This window comes from Haliotis rubra, unplaced genomic scaffold, assembly GCF_003918875.1.
Source record: "Haliotis rubra isolate DU_JTF1 unplaced genomic scaffold, ASM391887v1 Scf479, whole genome shotgun sequence".
NCBI lineage: Eukaryota > Metazoa > Mollusca > Gastropoda > Lepetellida > Haliotidae > Haliotis > Haliotis rubra.
In genome coordinates, this window is record NW_025767167.1 from 217,929 (window position 1) to 239,456 (window position 21,528).

General features: G+C 37.7%; 1 protein-coding gene across 1 annotated transcript; it reads left to right on the top strand.

Annotated features, from left to right (window-relative positions):
* The first annotated feature begins 635 nt into the window (after window positions 1–635).
* Window positions 636–19,908, top strand: LOC124290953. Its single transcript, XM_046727799.1, has 6 exons — window positions 636–1,043; window positions 12,057–12,203; window positions 13,453–13,539; window positions 14,757–15,267; window positions 18,653–18,722; window positions 19,166–19,908. The coding sequence occupies exons 1-5, from the start codon at window positions 939–941 to the stop codon at window positions 18,676–18,678; spliced, it is 876 nt and encodes a 291-aa protein (XP_046583755.1). The 5' UTR covers window positions 636–938; the 3' UTR covers window positions 18,679–18,722; window positions 19,166–19,908.
* The last annotated feature ends 1,620 nt before the right edge of the window (window positions 19,909–21,528 follow it).

The window sequence follows — 21,528 nt, forward strand, 5'->3', positions numbered from 1 at the left end:
TTTGATTTCGTTATAACCGTAGTTTATAGTAATAGTCCCTTTGATTTCGTTATAACCGTAGTTTATAGTAATAGTCCCTTTGATTTCGTTATAACTGTAGTTTATAGTAGTAGTCCCTTTGATTTCGTTATAACCGTAGTTTATAGTAGTAGTCCCTTTGATTTCGTTATAACCGTAGTTTATAGTAGTAGTCCCTTTGATTTCGTTATAACTGTAGTTTATAGTAGTAGTCCCTTTGATTTCGTTATAACCGTAGTTTATAGTAATTGTCCCTTTGATTTCGTTATAACCGTAGTTTATAGTAGTAGTCCCTTTGATTTCGTTATAACCGTAGTTTATAGTAATTGTCCCTTTGATTTCGTTATAACTGTAGTTTATAGTTGTAGTCCCTTTGATTTCGTTATAACCGTAGTTTATAGTTGTAGTCCCTTTGATTTCGTTACTGTGTATTATTGACAACCGCAAACTATATATATAATACTTTAAAGCTTAATATCACTGAGGAAGCTGACAGTCAAGTTCTTTCTTGGAAATTCACGTTCTAGAAGAATAAATAAGGCATTGTTAAAATCTATCGCTCCCCTGCACCGCTTCACTGAAAACAGCTACATTACAATCCGGTTTATAATTTATTCAACAAACGCGTCGCCAGAAACCCCATGCATATACCTGTACAGGATGTTGATTAGCCGTCGATAGCTTGATATCGACACCTGACGTCGTCGCAAGACCTTCCATACAGAGCCAAACACGTGCAGCGGTCTGTGGGAGACTACGCAACGACATTGGTGACGGGGAATCCCCCGTCCTTGGCAGTATTGCTTGTGTCATCTTCGTCAACACAGCCCACTCCATCAAGGAAGTGGATCGTGGCGTTGTGCACGAGGCGACCTGACACGACTGTCATTATGCTCAACACCTGAAATGTACAGCGTTTGATGGGGTCTGATATCGACATGATTGAAGTTCACACAATTAGCTCTACTCACCTGACGACAGCCCAATGTGACCTATTGAAATACATAGTGGGACGTCGGCGAGAGGTACGTAGACAGATATGATATCTACAGTGAACACGGCGTAGATAAGCGAAAGCCTACGTCGTTTATGTAATATATACCATGGGTAGAACGATATCTAGGCCAGATCCTTTTTTGTCAATATCTATATCGCTTCTCAAATAGAAATCGTGACTTAGTCCATTTCTATGACGGTTTTGTATCTATATATACACATACGTTAATTTGAAATGACGCAGTTGTATGTATATTGCAATATAACGCTATGACAGTATGTGGGGATATGTTATGGGTCATGTATGTTGTAAAATAACGTTATGTCTGTATGTGGGGATATGTTATGGGTCGTGTATGTTGTAAAATAACGTTATGTCTGTATGTGGGGATATGTTATGGATCATGTATGTTGTAAAATAACGTTATGTCTGTATGTGGGGATATGTTATGGATCATGTATGTCGTAAAAATAACGTTATGTCTGTATGTGGGGATATGTTATGGATCATGTATGTTGTAAAATAACGTTATGTCTGTATGTGGGGATATGTTATGGGTCGTGTATGTTGTAAAATAACGTTATGTCTGTATGTGGGGATATGTTATGGATCATGTATGTTGTAAAATAACGTTATGTCTGTATGTGGGGATATGTTATGGATCATGTATGTCGTAATATAACGCTATGACAGTATGTGGGGATATGTTATGGGTCATGTATGTCGTAAAATAACGTTATGTCTGTATGTGGGGATATGTTATGGGTCATGTATGTTGTAAAATAACGTTATGTCTGTATGTGGGGATATGTTATGGGTCGTGTATGTTGTAAAATAACGTTATGTCTGTATGTGGGGATATGTTATGGATCATGTATGTTGTAAAATAACGTTATGTCTGTATGTGGGGATATGTTATGGATCATGTATGTCGTAATATAACGCTATGACAGTATGTGGGGATATGTTATGGGTCATGTATGTTGTAAAATAACGTTATGTCTGTATGTGGGGATATGTTATGGATCATGTATGTTGTAAAATAACGTTATGTCTGTATGTGGGGATATGTTATGGATCATGTATGTCGTAAAATAACGTTATGTCAGTATGTAGGATATGTTATGGGTCGTGTATGTTGTAAAATAACGTTATGTCAGTATGTAGGATATGTTATGGGTCATGTATGTCGTAAAATAACGTTATGTCTGTATGTGGGGATATGTTATGGGTCGTGTATGTCGTAAAATAACGTTATGTCAGTATGTAGGATATGTTATGGGTCGTGTATGTCGTAAAATAACGTTATGTCAGTATGTAGGATATGTTATGGGTCGTGTATGTTGTAAAATAACGTTATGTCAGTATGTAGGATATGTTATGGGTCATGTATGTCGTAAAATAACGTTATGTCTGTATGTGGGGATATGTTATGGGTCGTGTATGTCGTAAAATAACGTTATGTCAGTATGTAGGATATGTTATGGGTCGTGTATGTCGTAAAATAACGTTATGTCAGTATGTAGGATATGTTATGGATCATGTATGTTGTAAAATAACGTTATGTCTGTATGTGAGGATATGTTATGGGTCGTGTATGTCGTAAAATAACGTTATGTCAGTATGTGGGGATATGTTATGGATCATGTATGTTGTAAAATAACGTTATGTCAGTATGTGGGGATATGTTATGGATCATGTATGTTGTAAAATAACGTTATGTCAGTATGTAGGATATGTTATGGATCATGTATGTTGTAAAAAATAACGTTATGTCAGTATGTAGGATATGTTATGGGTCGTGTATGTCGTAAAATAACGTTATGTCAGTATGTAGGATATGTTATGGATCATGTATGTTGTAAAATAACGTTATGTCAGTATGTAGGGATATGTTATGGGTCGTGTATGTTGTAAAATAACGTTATGTCAGTATGTAGGATATGTAATGGGTCGTGTATGTTGTAAAATAACGTTATGTCAGTATGTGAGGATATGTTATGGATCATGTATGTTGTAAAATAACGTTATGTCAGTATGTAGGATATGTTATGGATCATGTATGTTGTAAAATAACGTTATGTCAGTATGTAGGATATGTAATGGGTCGTGTATGTTGTAAAATAACGTTATGTCAGTATGTGAGGATATGTTATGGATCATGTATGTTGTAAAATAACGTTATGTCAGTATGTGGGGATATGTTATGGATCATGTATGTTGTAAAATAACGTTATGTCAGTATGTAGGATATGTTATGGGTCATGTATGTTGTAAAATAACGTTATGTCAGTATGTGGGGATATGTTATGGATCATGTATGTTGTAAAATAACGTTATGTCAGTATGTAGGATATGTTATGGATCATGTATGTTGTAAAATAACGTTATGTCAGTATGTAGGATATGTTATGGGTCATGTATGTTGTAAAATAACGTTATGTCAGTATGTGGGGATATGTTATGGATCATGTATGTTGTAAAATAACGTTATGTCTGTATGTGGGGATATGTTATGGATCATGTATGTTGTAAAATAACGTTATGTCAGTATGTGGGGATATGTTATGGATCATGTATGTTGTAAAATAACGTTATGTCAGTATGTAGGATATGTTATGGATCATGTATGTTGTAAAATAACGTTATGTCAGTATGTAGGATATGTTATGGATCATGTATGTCGTAAAATAACGTTATGTCAGTATGTGAGGATATGTTATAGGTCATGTATGTTGTAAAATAACGTTATGTCAGTATGTGGGGATATGTTATGGATCATGTATGTTGTAAAATAACGTTATGTCTGTATGTGATATATGTTATGGATCATGTATGTTGTAAAATAACGTTATGTCAGTATGTAGGATATGTTATGGGTCATGTATGTTGTAAAATAACGTTATGTCAGTATGTAGGATATGTTATAGGTCATGTATGTTGTAAAATAACGTTATGTCAGTATGTGGGGATATGTTATGGATCATGTATGTTGTAAAATAACGTTATGTCAGTATGTAGGATATGTTATGGGTCATGTATGTTGTAAAATAACGTTATGTCAGTATGTGGGGATATGTTATGGATCATGTATGTTGTAAAATAACGTTATGTCAGTATGTAGGATATGTTATGGATCATGTATGTTGTAAAATAACGTTATGTCAGTATGTAGGATATGTTATGGGTCATGTATGTTGTAAAATAACGTTATGTCAGTATGTAGGATATGTTATAGGTCATGTATGTTGTAAAATAACGTTATGTCAGTATGTGTGGATATGTTATGGATCATGTATGTTGTAAAATAACGTTATGTCAGTATGTAGGATATGTTATGGATCATGTATGTTGTAAAATAACGTTATGTCAGTATGTAGGATATGTTATGGGTCATGTATGTTGTAAAATAACGTTATGTCAGTATGTGGGGATATGTTATGGGTCGTGTATGTCGTAAAATAACGTTATGTCAGTATGTAGGATATGTTATGGGTCGTGTATGTCGTAAAATAACGTTATGTCAGTATGTAGGATATGTTATGGGTCGTGTATGTTGTAAAATAACGTTATTTCCTTGTGTGGGGAATATTATGGGTCATGTATGTCGTAAAATAACGTTATGTCAGTATGTAGGATATGTTATGGGTCGTGTATGTTGCAAATAACGTTATGTCAGTATGTAGGATATGTTATGGGTCATGTATGTTGTAAAATAACGTTATGTCTGTATGTAGGATATGTTATGGGTCATGTATGTTGTAAAATAACGTTATGTCAGTATGTAGGATATGTTATAGGTCATGTATGTCGTAAAATAACGTTATGTCAGTATGTGAGGATATGTTATGGGTAGGATATGTTGTAAAATAACGTTATGTCAGTATGCTGGGGATATGTTATGGATCATGATAAAATAACGTTATAGGTCGTGAGGATATGTTATTGTGTTGAAAAAAAATGCATGTTGTAGAAACAACGTATGTCAGTATGTGATATGGGATGTATGTTAAAATAACGGTCAGTATGTAGGATATGTGGTAGGTCGTGTATGTTGTAAAATAACGTTATGTCAGTATGTGGGGATATATGTTATGGATCATGTATGTTGTAAAAATAACGTTATGTCAGTATGTGGGGATATGTTATGGATCATGTATGTTGTAAAATAACGTTATGTCAGTATGTGGGGATATGTTATAGGTCATGTATGTTGTAAAATAACGTTATGTCAGTATGTCAGCATGGGGATATGTTATAGGTCATGTATGTTGTAAAATAACGTTATGTCAGTATGTGGGGATATGTTATAGGTCATGTATGTTGTAAAAATAACGTTATGGTATGTGGGGGATATGTATAGGTCATGTAAAATAACGTTATGTCGAGTATGTGGGGATATGTTATGGATATGTAACGTTATGTCAGTATGTCGATATGTATGGGTTGTATGTTGTAAAATAACGTTATGTCAGTATGTGGGGATACGTTATGGATCATGTATGTTGTAAAATAACGTTATGTCAGTATGTGGGGATATGTTATGGATCATGTATGTCGTAAAATAACGTTATGTCAGTATGTGGGGATATGTTATGGATCATGTATGTCGTAAAATAACGTTATGTCAGTATGTGGGGATATGTTATGGATCATGTATGTTGTAAAATAACGTTATGTCAGTATGTAGGATATGTTATAGGTCATGTATGTTGTAAAATAACGTTATGTCAGTATGTGGGGATATGTTATGGATCATGTATGTTGTAAAATAACGTTATGTCAGTATGTAGGGATATGTTATGGATCATGTATGTTGTAAAATAACGTTATGTCAGTATGTAGGATATGTAATGGGTCGTGTATGTTGTAAAATAACGTTATTATGTCAGTATGTTATGGATATGTTATGGATTATGTCATGTATGTTGTAAAAATAACGTTATGTCAGTATGTGGGGATATGTTATGGATCATGTATGTTGTAAAAATAACGTTATGTCAGTATGTGGGGATATGTTATGGATCATGTATGTTGTAAAATAACGTTATGTCAGTATGTAGGATATGTTATGGATCATGTATGTCGTAAAATAACGTTATGTCAGTATGTAGGATATGTTATGGATCATGTATGTCGTAAAATAACGTTATGTCAGTATGCAGGATATGTTATGGATCATGTATGTTGTAAAAATAACGTTATGTCAGTTATGATCATGTATGGATATGTTATGGATCATGTATGTTGTAAAATAACGTTATGTCAGTATGTGGGGATATGTTATGGATCATGTATGTTGTAAAATAACGTTATGTCAGTATGTAGGATATGTTATGGATCATGTATGTATTTGTAAAATAACGTTATGTCAGTATGTGGGGATATGTTATGGATCATGTATGTTGTAAAATAACGTTATGTCAGTATGTGGGGATATGTTATGGATCATGTATGTTGTAAAATAACGTTATGTCAGTATGTGGGGATATGTTATGGATCATGTATGTTGTAAAATAACGTTATGTCAGTATGTGGGGATATGTTATGGTCGTGTATGTTGTAAAATAACGTTATGTCAGTATGTGGGGATATGTTATGGATCATGTATGTTGTAAAATAACGTTATGTCAGTATGTAGGATATGTTATGGATCATGTATGTCGTTAAAATAAGTATGTGTATGGGATATGTTATGGATCATGTATGTTGTAAAATAAAAATATATTACGTATGTTGTAAAATAAACGTTATGTCAGTATGTAGGATATGTTATGGGTCGTGTATGTTGTAAAATAACGTTATGTCAGTATGTAGGATATGTTATGGGTCATGTATGGTAAAATAACGTTATGTCAGTATGTGAGGATATGTTATAGGGTCGTGTATGTTGTAAAAATAACGTTATGTCAGTATGTAGAGGGATATGTTATGGATCATGTATGTATGTAAAATAACGTTATGTCAGTATGTAGGATATGTTATGGGTCATGTATGTTGTAAAATAACGTTATGTCAGTATCATAGGATATGTTATGGATCATGTATGTTGTAAAATAACGTTATGTCAGTATGTGAGGATATGTTATGGATCATGTATGTTGTAAAATAACGTTATGTCAGTATGTGGGGATATGTTATGGATCATGTATGTTGTAAAATAACGTTATGTCAGTATGTGGGGATATGTTATGGATCATGTATGTTGTAAAATAACGTTATGTCAGTATGTGGGGATATGTTATGGATCATGTATGTTGTAAAATAACGTTATGTCAGTATGTGAGGATATGTTATGGATCATGTATGTTGTAAAATAACGTTATGTCAGTATGTGGGGATATGTTATGGATCATGTATGTTGTAAAATAACGTTATGTCAGTATGTAGGATATGTTATGGGTCATGTATGTTGTAAAATAACGTTATGTCAGTATGTGGGGATATGTTATGGATCATGTATGTCGTAAAATAACGTTATGTCAGTATGTGGGGATATGTTATGGATCATGTATGTATGTTGTAAAATAACGTTATGTCAGTATGTGAGGATATGTTATGGATCATGTATGTTGTAAAATAACGTTATGTCGGTATCGGGGATATGTTATGGATCATGTATGTTGTAAAATAACGTTATGTCAGTATGTAGGATATGTTATGGATCATGTATGTTGTAAAATAACGTTATGTCAGTATGTGGGGATATGTTATGGATCATGTATGTTGTAAAATAACGTTATGTCAGTATGTAGGATATGTTATGGATCATGTATGTTGTAAAAATAACGTTATGTCAGTATGTAGGATATGTTATGGGTCATGTATGTTGTAAAATAACGTTATGTCAGTATGTGGGGATATGTTATGGATCATGTATGTTGTAAAATAACGTTATGTCAGTATGTGGGGATATGTTATGGATCATGTATGTTGTAAAATAACGTTATGTCAGTATGTGGGGATATGTTATGGATCATGTATGTTGTAAAATAACGTTATGTCAGTATGTGGGGATATGTTATGGGTCATGTATGTTGTAAAATAACGTTATGTCAGTATGTGGGGATATGTTATGGATCATGTATGTTGTAAAATAACGTTATGTCAGTATGTAGGATATGTTATGGATCATGTATGTTGTAAAATAACGTTATGTCAGTATGTGGGGATATGTTATGGATCATGTATGTTGTAAAATAACGTTATGTCAGTATGTGGGGATATGTTATGGATCATGTATGTTGTAAAATAACGTTATGTCAGTATGTGGGGATATGTTATGGATCATGTATGTTGTAAAATAACGTTATGTCAGTATGTAGGATATGTTATGGATCATGTATGTTGTAAAATAACGTTATGTCAGTATGTGAGGATATGTTATGGATCATGTATGTTGTAAAATAACGTTATGTCAGTATGTAGGATATGTTATGGATCATGTATGTTGTAAAATAACGTTATGTCAGTATGTGGGGATATGTTATGGATCATGTATGTTGTAAAATAACGTTATGTCAGTATGTGGGGATATGTTATGGATCATGTATGTTGTAAAATAACGTTATGTCAGTATGTGGGGATATGTTATGGATCATGTATGTTGTAAAATAACGTTATGTCAGTATGTGGGGATATGTTATGGATCATGTATGTTGTAAAATAACGTTATGTCAGTATGTAGGATATGTTATGGATCATGTATGTTGTAAAATAACGTTATGTCAGTATGTAGGATATGTTATGGATCATGTATGTTGTAAAATAACGTTATGTCAGTATGTAGGATATGTTATGGATCATGTATGTTGTAAAATAACGTTATGTCAGTATGTGTGGGGATATGTTATGGATCATGTATGTTGTAAAATAACGTTATGTCAGTATGTGGGGATATGTTATGGATCATAAAAAAATAACGTTATGTCAGTATGTTGGGATATGTTATGGATCATGTATGTCGTAAAATAACGTTATGTCAGTATGTAGGATATGTTATGGATCATGTATGTTGTAAAATAACGTTATGTCAGTATGTAGGATATGTTATGGATCATGTATGTTGTAAAATAACGTTATGTCAGTATGTAGGGATATGTTATGGATCATGTATGTTGTAAAATAACGTTATGTCAGTATGTAGGATATGTTATGGGATATGTTATGTAAAATAACGTTATGTATGTATGTAGGGGAAAATAACGTTATGTCAGTATGTGTAGGGATATGTTATGGATCATGTATGTTGTAAAATAACGTTATGTCAGTATGTAGGATATGTTATGGATCATGTATGTTGTAAAATAACGTTATGTTGTAAGGATATGTTATGGATCATGTATGTTGTAAAATAACGTTATGTCAGTATGTGGGGATATGTTATGGATCATGTATGTTGTAAAATAACGTTATGTCAGTATGTAGGATATGTTATGGATCATGTATGTTGTAAAATAACGTTATGTCAGTATGTAGGATATGTTATGGATCATGTATGTTGTAAAATAACGTTATGTCAGTATGTGAGGATATGTTATGGATCATGTATGTTGTAAAATAACGTTATGTCTGTATGTGGGGATATGTTATGGATCATGTATGTTGTAAAATAACGTTATGTCAGTATGTAGGATATGTTATGGATCATGTATGTTGTAAAATAACGTTATGTCAGTATGTAGGATATGTTATGGATCATGTATGTTGTAAAATAACGTTATGTCAGTATGTAGGGGATATGTTATGGATCATGTATGTTGTAAAATAACGTTATGTCAGTAAGGATATGTTATGGATCATGTATGTTGTAAAATAACGTTATGTCAGTATGTAGGGATATGTTATGGATCATGTATGTTGTAAAATAACGTTATGTCAGTATGTAGGATATGTTATGGATCATGTATGTTGTAAAATAACGTTATGTCAGTATGTGGGGATATGTTATGGATCATGTATGTTGTAAAATAACGTTATGTCAGTATGTAGGGATATGTTATGGATCATGTATGTTGTAAAATAACGTTATGTCAGTATGTGGGGATATGTTATGGATCATGTATGTTGTAAAATAACGTTATGTCAGTATGTAGGATATGTTATGGATCATGTATGTTGTAAAATAACGTTATGTCAGTATGTAGGATATGTTATGGATCATGTATGTTGTAAAATAACGTTATGTCAGTATGTGGGGATATGTTATGGATCATGTATGTTGTAAAATAACGTTATGTCAGTATGTAGGATATGTTATGGATCATGTATGTCGTGTAAAATAACGTTATGTCAGTATGTAGGATATGTTATGGATCATGTATGTTGTAAAATAACGTTATGTCAGTATGTGGGGATATGTTATGGATCATGTATGTTGTAAAATAACGTTATGTCAGTATGTAGGATATGTTATGGATCATGTATGTCGTAAAATAACGTTATGTCAGTATATGATATGTTATGGATGTCGTAAAATAACGTTATGTCAGTATGTAGGATATGTTATGGATCATGTATGTTGTAAAATAACGTTTATGTCAGTATGTAGGATATGTTATGGATCATGTATGTTGTAAAATAACGTTATGTCAGTATGTGGGGATATGTTATGGATCATGTATGTTGTAAAATAACGTTATGTCAGTATGTGAGGGATATGTTATGGATCATGTATGTCGTAAAATAACGTTATGTCAGTATGTGAGGATATGTTATGGATCATGTATGTTGTAAAATAACGTTATGTCAGTATGTTGTAAATAACAGGATATGTTATGGATCATGTATGTTGTAAAATAACGTTATGTCTGTATGTGGGGATATGTTATGGATGCATGTTGTAAAATAACGTTATGTCAATGTAGGATATGTTAGTCATGTATGTCGTAAAATATGTTATGGATTATGGATCATGTATGTTGTAAAATAACGTTATGTCAGTATGTGAGGATATGTTATGGATCATGTATGTTGTAAAATAACGTTATGTCAGTATGTGGGGATATGTTATGGATCATGTATGTTGTAAAATAACGTTATGTCAGTATGTGGGGATATGTTATGGATCTTGTATGTTGTAAAATAACGTTATGAAAGTATGTGGGGATATGTTATGAATCATATATGTTGCAAAATAACGCTAAGTTAGTATGTGTCTATTTGTTTTAATGTTTTTATAATTCATTTAGTTATGTTTATTATTATTTTTGGGGGGTGGAGGGGTGGTGTGTGTGTGTATGTGCGTGTGCGTGCGTGCGTGCGTGTGTGCATGTTAAGTATCAATGTTGTTTGGCGAGATCATCATCCATAACAAGAGAAAGATCTATTCCAGACAAGTGCGATCACTGTCTGTCATGCGTATTGCAGAAATGTGAGTAAATATGGTCTGTTCTTGTGTTACTCTTCAGGGAGATACAGGATCTATGTTTAATGTCCAATTGAACAACAGTATTTCCGTTATGTCGATGATTAATGTAGGAAGACAGACCATAATAACGCACCTTTTAACTGAACGGCGTGACTTGACTAAAAATAGTCTGCGAAACGGAGATATGAATAATAACTTAAAAAGTCAAGAAATGAACTCGCGTGAATTGAGGATCCCTCTTTTGAGGGTTCACAGAACTAAAAGGGCTTTAGTACTGACTGCAAAGGATGACAGTGGAATAGAGAGAGATGTTTGAAATATACACTCTGGGGTCTGCATAAAAGACAATATTCTGACCACAGTCAATATGATATAAGTGTGAGTAAGTGTGATGCCCTGGCTCCACAGTAGTCTTGACAAAGAATCCGCCCACGCGATCCGTGACAACACACTAGAAAAGGTTGAACAATTATTCCGAGTCGTTAATTCTCGTTAATTCCTCATCACTTCCCAACTTAGCTCAGCTTTTATTGAACTCACACAGGCTATCATACATTGTCATACGACACCGTTGTTAGTCCATGCTGACGTCACAGCGATGTTGATGACGTCGGGTTGTCAGTTGTATCAGTGTATTGCCGTATTGATCAAACTGTGTTTTTGCTTCTGCAGATCAGGGCTGCAGGCGTGGTGGAGGTGCTGACAGCGGATGTCACTGACGCCGGCTCAAGGACGTGGGCACACAAGGGTTATGGGGTCATATGTTTCATCAAGGACCATCCAGGGAAACGGTACATCTTCAAGGCATATAACCTCATGGTCAGTACTGTGCTTCTCTTCTCTTCTCTTATATAAAGTGAGTGAGTGAGTGAGTTCGGTTTAACGCTAATTGAATAGACTCACTAGTGTTGACATTTTCCCTCTAATATCCAGTATTATTCGTTACACTGCTATACTGAGTCTAACAAAACCTAGTAGAAGGTCGCGTCAGCTAACCTTTGAGCGACCTATGACCGTCCAATCAAACGCGAGACGGCCGAACGGATTTAACCAATCAGACAACGACTACTTGTTAGGGTTCGGCGGGACTTACAAAACGGTTTTGGAATTTTCTCTTCCCTGGTCGCTGACACTGATCTATCAACAAACGAAAATCCGCATAAAACACAGATATTTGACCTGCAGTATATACGCTTATGGGTTTCTAATGACATGGTTACTATTTGCTTATATTTTCGCAAGATGACATCCTTGAATATTGACAAAAACGCTATTTTCAGCGACTGTTTACTCATTGCGTGTATCACTCGGAAGCGATCGTGCGGAAAATAGCATTCGGAATCGTTCGAGGTTTTGAGGTAAAGGTTCAAACGGTATGTGCGAATGTTAACTTTCGCGATTTGGTAAGCTGTGTTCTGATTGGTCAGTCCAAAAGGTTAGCTGACGCGACCTTCTACAAGGTTTTGTTAGACTCAGTATAGCAGTGTAACGAATAATACTGAGCCTAAGTTTACTTAGACTGGCATTTACAAGTGCTTTGTACGTTAACAGTAAGTCAGGGTTATGATCCTGAACACTGGCGACCCTGCATGCAGCTGTGTAGGTAAGGGCGGGTTAGAATTAAACTGAAGGGGGTATAGACAAATAATCTCTAGCTAGTGTGTGTTTGTTTGTTGTTTAATGCTGCACTCAGCAATATTCCAGCTATATGGCCACGGTCTGTAAATAATCGAGTCTGGACCAGATAATCCAGTGATCAACAGCATGAGCATCAATCTTCTCAATCGGGATACGATGACATGTGTCAAACAAGTCAGCAAGCCTGACCATCGATCCCGTTAGTCGCCTCTTACGACAAGCATGGGTTGTTGAAGACCAATTTTTACCCGGACCTTCGCGAGGTAGCTGATGCTCTGTTCTTCTTCCTAGCAACCTGCGATTGTAACAAACGTCAAACGTTTCACTCGATAAAAGTAGTAGTAGATTGAAAAGCGGTTCAAATCCCGGGTCGCCTACTATAACCCTTAGTATGTGTGAATATTTTAATTCTTACCATCCTTACTTTCAGACGAGGCAAGAGATACACGAGCACACTATTAACAACAAGTTCAAGTACATAGAGAAGAGCGATCGGTTCCACTACATGACTGGAGCGGTGAGCCTCTTGTATACAGTATCACTATGGAATCCTGGAGGGACATTGTCTTGCTGCCCTTATAAAAACTCCAAACCGATTAACGAAAGTGCTACATTGCCTCAAGCGACATTTTTTTACCATTTTTTGGCATTGTCACGAAAGTGGGTATGGTGTAACGCCGCTTTTAGCTCTAATCCAGCAATATCACGGCGTGGGACACCAGAAATGGGCTTCACACATTGGACCCATGTGGGAAATTGAACCCAGGTCTTCGACGTGTCGAGCAGACGCTTTACCCATCAAGCTTGACCTTTGGCGCCATTGTGATCTAAAGCGCGACAAAGCGACAGCCCTGACAAATGTGGCGTTGTGGCGTTGTGCTCTTTGGTTAATTTTGAGAAGGTTTGTTTGTTCTTTTTAAGGTGTCAATGCGACAACGAGACAATGACCTTTCATGCATCACTGCACGCTTCTAAATACATGGACCCTGTTATACAACACGATCCAAACACCAAGGTCATTTATTGAACAGGTCCCACGACTTCCAGAATACCATAGTGGTAGCACAATGTCCTTATATCACAATGTCATACAAAATGTAGACGTAACCAATTTCATTGCAGCCCTCCCATACCGTATTCAGTGCTTGGTGTTGACATGTTTTCCTGTAAGCCGTTTCTGTAACGTATCTGTTTCGCCAAACAGGTATATTTGTTGAAATTCCGAGAGAGACCACATGCATGGTTGTTTTCTGAGAATCAGGGACAAAACACTCCCGAATCATCCAATTCTTGTCTTCCCATGGTAATCCAGTGGTAAAATAAACCCAAAGTTATAAACTGCCTGTCTTCCCGTAGGAATCAGGACAGAACCAAAATAATAGGTGCTTGAGTGTCATCAGTGCGGATTCAGGGACAGAACTGGCCATAAATACTCCATACCTGTCCTGTGAATGGCGACTAGTTCTAACCTGCCCGATTCTGTATTACCTTAGCACATTATTCACACTGTCGCCCAGTGGTTCGTCTGGTCCAGAATCGACCACCGGCGCGCTATAGTCGTCATATTGCTACTTGCGAGGTAAACACCATTTAAACACCATCTTTTAAACATTTCTTCATTAAGCTAAATGTTATTTTACAAGGGCACGTGTACATTGTGTGTCGGTGTTGAATTCAGTTGTAGTGTTGAGTAGATAAAGGCGCTCAATCTGAATGCTAAACCTATGTTTTCAGAAAAATCGGATGACTGGCCTAAACTTTATTGACGAAATCGAGGCGAAGTTGTTCAAAGAGACGGTTGACTGCAAAAGAGAACAATGGACCTTTCCCTCCATCCCGCCCCATCCCCGTGGCTTGCCTGACTACATCCCCCCTCACGTCTCGCTACAGGAAATCATTCAAGAATTGCCACAGGACGTCCCGACACAGGCTCCGACACAGACACCGACACAGACACCGACACAGGTCCCGACTCTCGTCCCGGATGATATACCTTCACGGACTCCGCAAGAGATATTCTCACAGACGCAGCAAGATTTATTAACACAGGTCCCGCAAGATATTTTGACACAGACCCCGCAAGATCTGTTCACAAGGGTCCCAGAGGAAGTTCCGTCCCAGATCCAATCACAGGGAACGGAACAGGATGTAACGTCACATGTCTCTCAAGAGATGACGTCAGCTGTCTCGCAAGAGATGACGTCACAGGCAGCGCAAAAGGTCCCAATCACACGTCCCCTCACAGGTACGACGGCCATTTCGACTTTGTACGCACACCTAGATCACGGTCCACGATGCGTTCGTAACGTTACGATTGCGGTAGGGTGGCCTAGTGTCCCCAGTCGTGATATTGCTGGAATATTGCTAAAAGCGGCGTAAAACTAAGTTCACTCACTCGTAACGACCTGTCGTAACTTGATCAGTACTACCATTGTGCTTAACTGGAATATTGCTGACGTTCGTTCATTCATTCATTTATTCATTCATTCATTCATTCCTATACATAACACTGTAATTTGTTTACACAACATATGGATTTTCGATTGGACGAGATGCTGCCCACGTGACCTTAAAAATGACGTGAATAAGAGACATCATTTTGGCGTTAAACGTCTTCACGTGACGATATTCTTGAAGTGGCTCGGACAATAGCGGACTGTTTCCACATATCCATGAAAAACAAAAACCTGGGAATTCCTAAGCCCGATGATACGAAATAGTTTTGTTTCTGCTGATTTGGACTCATGTAGACATCTTAAAAAAGAAACTATTTTAGCTGCTTAAAAACTGATGATTGTCGCCTGGAGACACTATACTGTCTCAAGGGATCAGTATTTCAAACCATCATCTATGACGGATTTTTTTTACTGATATTTCTTCTTGGATTTTTGAAAGAAATTGAATAGATAAATTTTGGATAGCATATATATTGTAACTGTAAGTAAAATCTTAATCTGCAAGTTTGAATAAATGAGATTGTTTGTGGCTGTACCTTCAAAGGGGGTTGAAGTAGCGTTAAATAAGTGTCCCCTGAGAGGGAACGTAACTCTCTGTGAGTTTAATCGTGGAATATATGTTTTTTAATGTATGTTTAATTTGTGCAAACATCACCAGCAAGTGAAGGAATGGTGTAAATGACTTAGAATTACTTCCTATGGTCCCTAGTATGGTGATCTACCTTCAGTTGAGGCGAGACCCGTGAAGGTCCGGGTTAGAATATTGATCTTCAGTAACCCATGCTTGTCGTAAGAGGAGACTAACGGGATCCGGTGGTCAGGCTCGCTGACTTGGTTGACACATGCCATTGGTTCCCAGTTGCGCAGATTGATGCTCATGCTGTTGATCACAGGATTGTCTGGTCCAGACTCGATTATTTACAGACCGCCGCCATATAGCTGGAATATTGCTGAGTGCGGCGTTAAACTAAACTCACTCACTCACTCAGTTGAGGCGATCTGGAACCCGTTTTAATATATTATCGCTCTCTGAAGTGATGTCGTTTTAGGATAACACGCTAATTTTAAGTCCAACTCTGTGATACCCTTATTCTCGAAACGTTCGTAGCCCTAAGAATTCTTAACTTTGATCGTAGCCAATGTGTTAAGAATGGGCTAAAGAAGTTCGTAGGGCTACGAAAGTTTCGAGAATAGCTAGTGTTGATGTTTTACTGTCCATTGTTTCTAACTTTAAATTTATTCAATTTAATTGTTCTCGTCACGATATGGCTGAAATGTTGCCGATGTAACGTTGAATATTAACTCACTCACTCGTAGGCATTCCACAGACCAGCTTGGTCCACCCAAAGACCAGCTTGAAAAGAAACAATGAAACCTTAGATAAATTTCCAGTATATCATGATCTTCGAAAGAAATATTTGAGAAATATACCTTTGTACAGCAATAATAACTACGTAATTCATCCGTTAAAATGCAATAATCTGTCTCGCTTATTGTCTTACTCAGATTAAATACTGAGTCAAAAAAAGAAACTTCACATTCTTTCTTCAGGGCACTATAAAAGAACAAGAGATGGTAAGATGGTTAAATTGTTATTATTTCATTGCTGAGATCTGTGTGATGTACTCGATACACTGACAGTGCCATAATCAGTTCCATTAGGCTACATCGCCGTTCCAAAACATGGGTATACAGAATGTCAAGTCACAAGAATAAAAATGCGAAATTTCTCAGTTCAATATCGTGTATGGCTGCCCCGTGCATTCACCACTGCCAAACACCGTCTCCTCATCGACTGCCTGATGCTTGTGAACACGTGGTTGGGGATTCTGCGCCATTGCTCTTGCAAGGCAGCGCCAAGTTCCTGCAAATTCTGAGGTTGGTTCCTAAGACCACGAAGCCTTCTCCCAAGTGCATCCGAAACGTGCTCTATTGGATTAAGGTCAGGGGACCTCGATGGCCAGTCCATGACGTTGATTCAAGCGTTTTGAGGGAAATTTCGTGTCAACATCGCGGTATGCGGCCGAGCATTATCATGCTGGAACTGTAGACCTGGGCCATGAGCCGCCATGAAAGGAACGAGCTCAGGGGTGAGCACCTGGTTGCGGTAAGCAGCAGCTGTGAGGTTTCCACGGATGACCAGAAGTCGGGAACGGTTGTTCCCACAGAAAGCACCCCACACCATGCAACTTCCGCCCCCGAATCTGTCGACTTCCTGTACACAACATTGGGCATACCGTTCACGACGTCGTCTCCAGACTCTATGCCTGCCGTCCGCGAATCTGAGGGTAAACCTGGATTCATCGCTAAAGACGACTCGATTCCAGTCTCTCTGGGTCCATCGGAGGTGACGTTGGGCCCACAGCCCGTTGACGTTGATGAAACGGCGTCAATATTGGCCCACGATATGGACGTCGAGAATGAAATTGGCAGTCAACCGATTTGAATGGTCTGTAGGACAGTCGACCTCTAAACATCTCAGCCCTGGTTCGTGTAGCCGGCAGAAATCTGTCACGTAGGTGACGTAGGACGATTTGACGGTCTTCTGCTCGTGACGTCACACGTGGACGACCCGACCTTGGGCGATCAGAAGTGGTGCCAGTTTGTTATAGACGACCTCGCAAGTCATACACAGTACGACGGCTGCATCCCATTGCTCTTGCGACGTCAATAACTGATCTTCCCGCTTGCAACATGCCAACGGCACGTTCACGTTGCACATTTGACAATCGTGGCATTTCAAGTACCGTTAGAACTGTGGTTTAAAAGTGTTTTTTCAATTCTTGAGGCAAATGCAAACACGTGCATATGAAGAAAACTTCGATGCGAAGATCACGTGATCGACTGCACGTGCAAAACCTGATTTGGCACTAACATCATTTGCACGACGAATGGATGGGTTTGAGTGGGTTTTGCTAACGTTTTTCTAGAGTCGAAAGATAGGGATCCCATTTCGGATACATAGCTGTATCATCAGAAAAAAATTATTCATTATTTTTCAAATTACATTTTGTGAAGTTTCTTTTTTTGACTCAGTATATTAGGGATACCTTAGTTTTACGCAGTTCCTTTCTATAGTATTCATTGCTTATTGTGGACTGACATTTTATATACGTGGGCCGTATTTCTATTGAATAAATTGACTGAATGTCTCTGGTCTCTGGTGTATTTCAGCCGACGGAACAGGACGATGTCGTTGACTGTTCTACAGATCCAGCCACACAAGACCGACTAGATGCAGCAGGTTATATTGTAATTCTCCGTTACATAACAGACTCCTGAAGATCCGGGTTAGAATTAGTCTTCAGTAACCCATGCTTGTCGTAAGAGGCGACTAACGGGATCAGGTGGTCACTGGTCAGACTCGCTGACTTGGTTGATACATGTCATCGTATCCCAACTGCGTGGATCAATGCTCATACTACTGATCACTGGATTGTCTGGTCCAGACTCGATTATTTACAGACCGCCGCCATATAGATGGAATATTGCTGAGTGCGGCGTAAAACAATAAACCAAACCAAAAACCACAAAATGATCACCTTATATTAGCTATGTTTGTGTGTTTTCATTGCCATCATCAAATACGGATGCATATCTCCTTTTGCCAAGAAGTGTCTATCAAACTTCTCAAACACTGAACTTGTGTGATGTATTGACATTTCTTTTCTCCCTCTGCGTTGACAGTGACGGAGCGCCAGCTAATGACGCTGTCGACGGCATTCGGCGACAACTGGCAGCTTTTGAGCATCCAACTCGGCATGTCCGACTGCCGCCGGGAAGAACTCACCGGAAACAACAATAACACCATCCAACAGAATATTTACAGCATACTTAAGGAATGGGTGAGGGTAAACGCCGAGAAAGCCACAAGTCGGGTTCTCTTCGATGCAATCAGCTCCCTCAAGGATGCTGGAGTTGTCACTGTTGATATGGACGTCGTTCATAAAGCCTGTAACTTTAAGGAGGAGGACCTTTAGTCAAAGATCGTCAGTTCTATGTGCCTTGGATTGGAGAGAAGGACTTTAAAGAGGTGGACTTTTAGTCAAAGATCGTCAGTTCTATGTGCCTTGGATTGGAGAGAAGGACTGCGAAAGCCTGAACTATATATTCCGCGAATTACAACGGTCCATGAATATAGACACTGTCTATATGCCTTTAAATTAAGCTGATTGTCCTCATGATTTCCGTGGTTTAAAATATGTATTTAACAGTATACAGCTCACACTTTAGAGCTGCTTTAGGATTTCTGATATTTGAAGAAGATTCCCCGATCAACGTGCCTTGGAATATCATAAATATATTTTGGTATATTTACACATCAAAATTCATCTCTCTATTATTCCAGTTTTAGGTTATGTTAGTGGCGTGTGTTTTTAACATTGGTGCACAAGGAGAATATATGTGTTGAATAAATGGATTTGAATGTTTTTGCGCTCAATATGTGTGGACATATCTTGGACACAAATAGTCAGCAGGCCAAGTCAATCACATCAGGGGCGGTGGGGTAGCCCAGTGGTTAAAGCGTTTGCTCGTCACGACGAAGGTCCTGTTCGATTCCCCACATGGGTGCAATGTGTGAAGCCCATTTCTGATGTCCCCTGCCGTGATACTGCTAGAATATTGCTAAAAGCAGCGTAAAAATATACTCACTCACTCACACCTATCCACTCACTTACTCACTCACAAATAGAACATGTTCCATGCCTTTATAGATAACGGCTTCTCGCCTACTGCATAGAGCGACGTTTCGGTGCAGCTCCTTACACCACTATCTAGCAAAAGCTGAGTACAACCAGGTGATAAGAAGTATCTATGCCTAGGGCTCTCACGAGTACTCGGGTACTCGGGGCCGAGTCGGGTAAAGCAGGACTCGAGTCCAATTGAATGGACTCGAGGACTCGCAGGGGAGATACCTCTAAACATCTCATGCAATCAAGATGGATGATCGTGAGAAAAAATCCAATGTCTGGGCGCATTTTTATCTTGATTTAGTGGCCAAAATACGAAATGCCGTCTTTGTGGCGTTTCCCTTAGTTACGCAAGCATTTGTCCTGTAAGCACCCACAATAAGCACTGTAGACAGAAAACCAGCTCAACAAGCAGCGCTGGGGCAGTTTGGTAAGTTTGATAGCAAAAGTCGCAAGCCTGTTGACAGGAAATGGTATGAAGGTATTTCGCAAAAAGCAATGCTTATGCGCGTTAAGGATATGCGACCATTAAGTCTTGTTAAAGGGGAGGGTTTCAGGGCTTTCTGTGAACCATTGAACCCAAATTACCAGGTCCCATGTACTGCGACAATTCACAACTACCTCATAAAGTCGTATGAAGTTTGCAAGGAGAACAAAATATCAGTACCCAAAACAGTACCTGCGCCGTTGCCCTAACTACGGACGCGTGGACAAGCGTAGCCACTCACGGCTGTATCACTGTCACTGCCCACTATACCTATGTTTGAACAACTTGTTTTCTACATAGATATTTAGTCGTTCTTATCCAGCGTATTTCAGTGTTACATATTCAACAATCAACACATACATACGCATTCAAAATAACATTCACACTTGGAGACCTATATCCTTAATAGTGAAAGTTTTAATCACAATGAATACCATTGACGTGATCTCCGTTCAGCAGAGTTTCGGAAGAAGAAATACAATGTAGTGTTACTCAATAAATGGTTAGTCTTTAGTTTGAAACCAAAACGTTTTCACTATAAGAAGTCTCAAATAAACATCAATCCTGTTTTACATATTCTTTAAGTTCCATAGTCGATCCATCTTTACAAGATACTAGTTTCTAATGCAGCACCAATCAATGAATGCTTTATCTATGTATCTTCCAGCTTTGGAACGTGTTTTGCCGCATTTTAACCTTGATTAAGGTTAATTGATTATGTGACTTATCGTCTAGGTGAATGTTTAAAAGTTGCTAATATGTCATAACTGCAACGACATATTAATATTAGATAATCTTGAAAGCGCAGTCAAACTTAAAACCAAAAGAATAGAGAAGTACATTGATTGGTTTCTTTTCCCGGACACATCCAA

Excerpts from the sequence above, each read along its gene's own strand:
- LOC124290953 (XM_046727799.1), top strand. The coding sequence starts at position 939 with ATGGGGTCTGATATCGACATGATTGAAGTTCACACAATTAGCTCTACT. Across the intron at positions 1,044-12,056 it reads TAGTGGGACGTCGGCGAGAG|ATCAGGGCTGCAGGCGTGGT; the intron begins GTACGTAGACAG and ends TTGCTTCTGCAG. Across the intron at positions 13,540-14,756 it reads TCCACTACATGACTGGAGCG|AAAAATCGGATGACTGGCCT; the intron begins GTGAGCCTCTTG and ends CTATGTTTTCAG.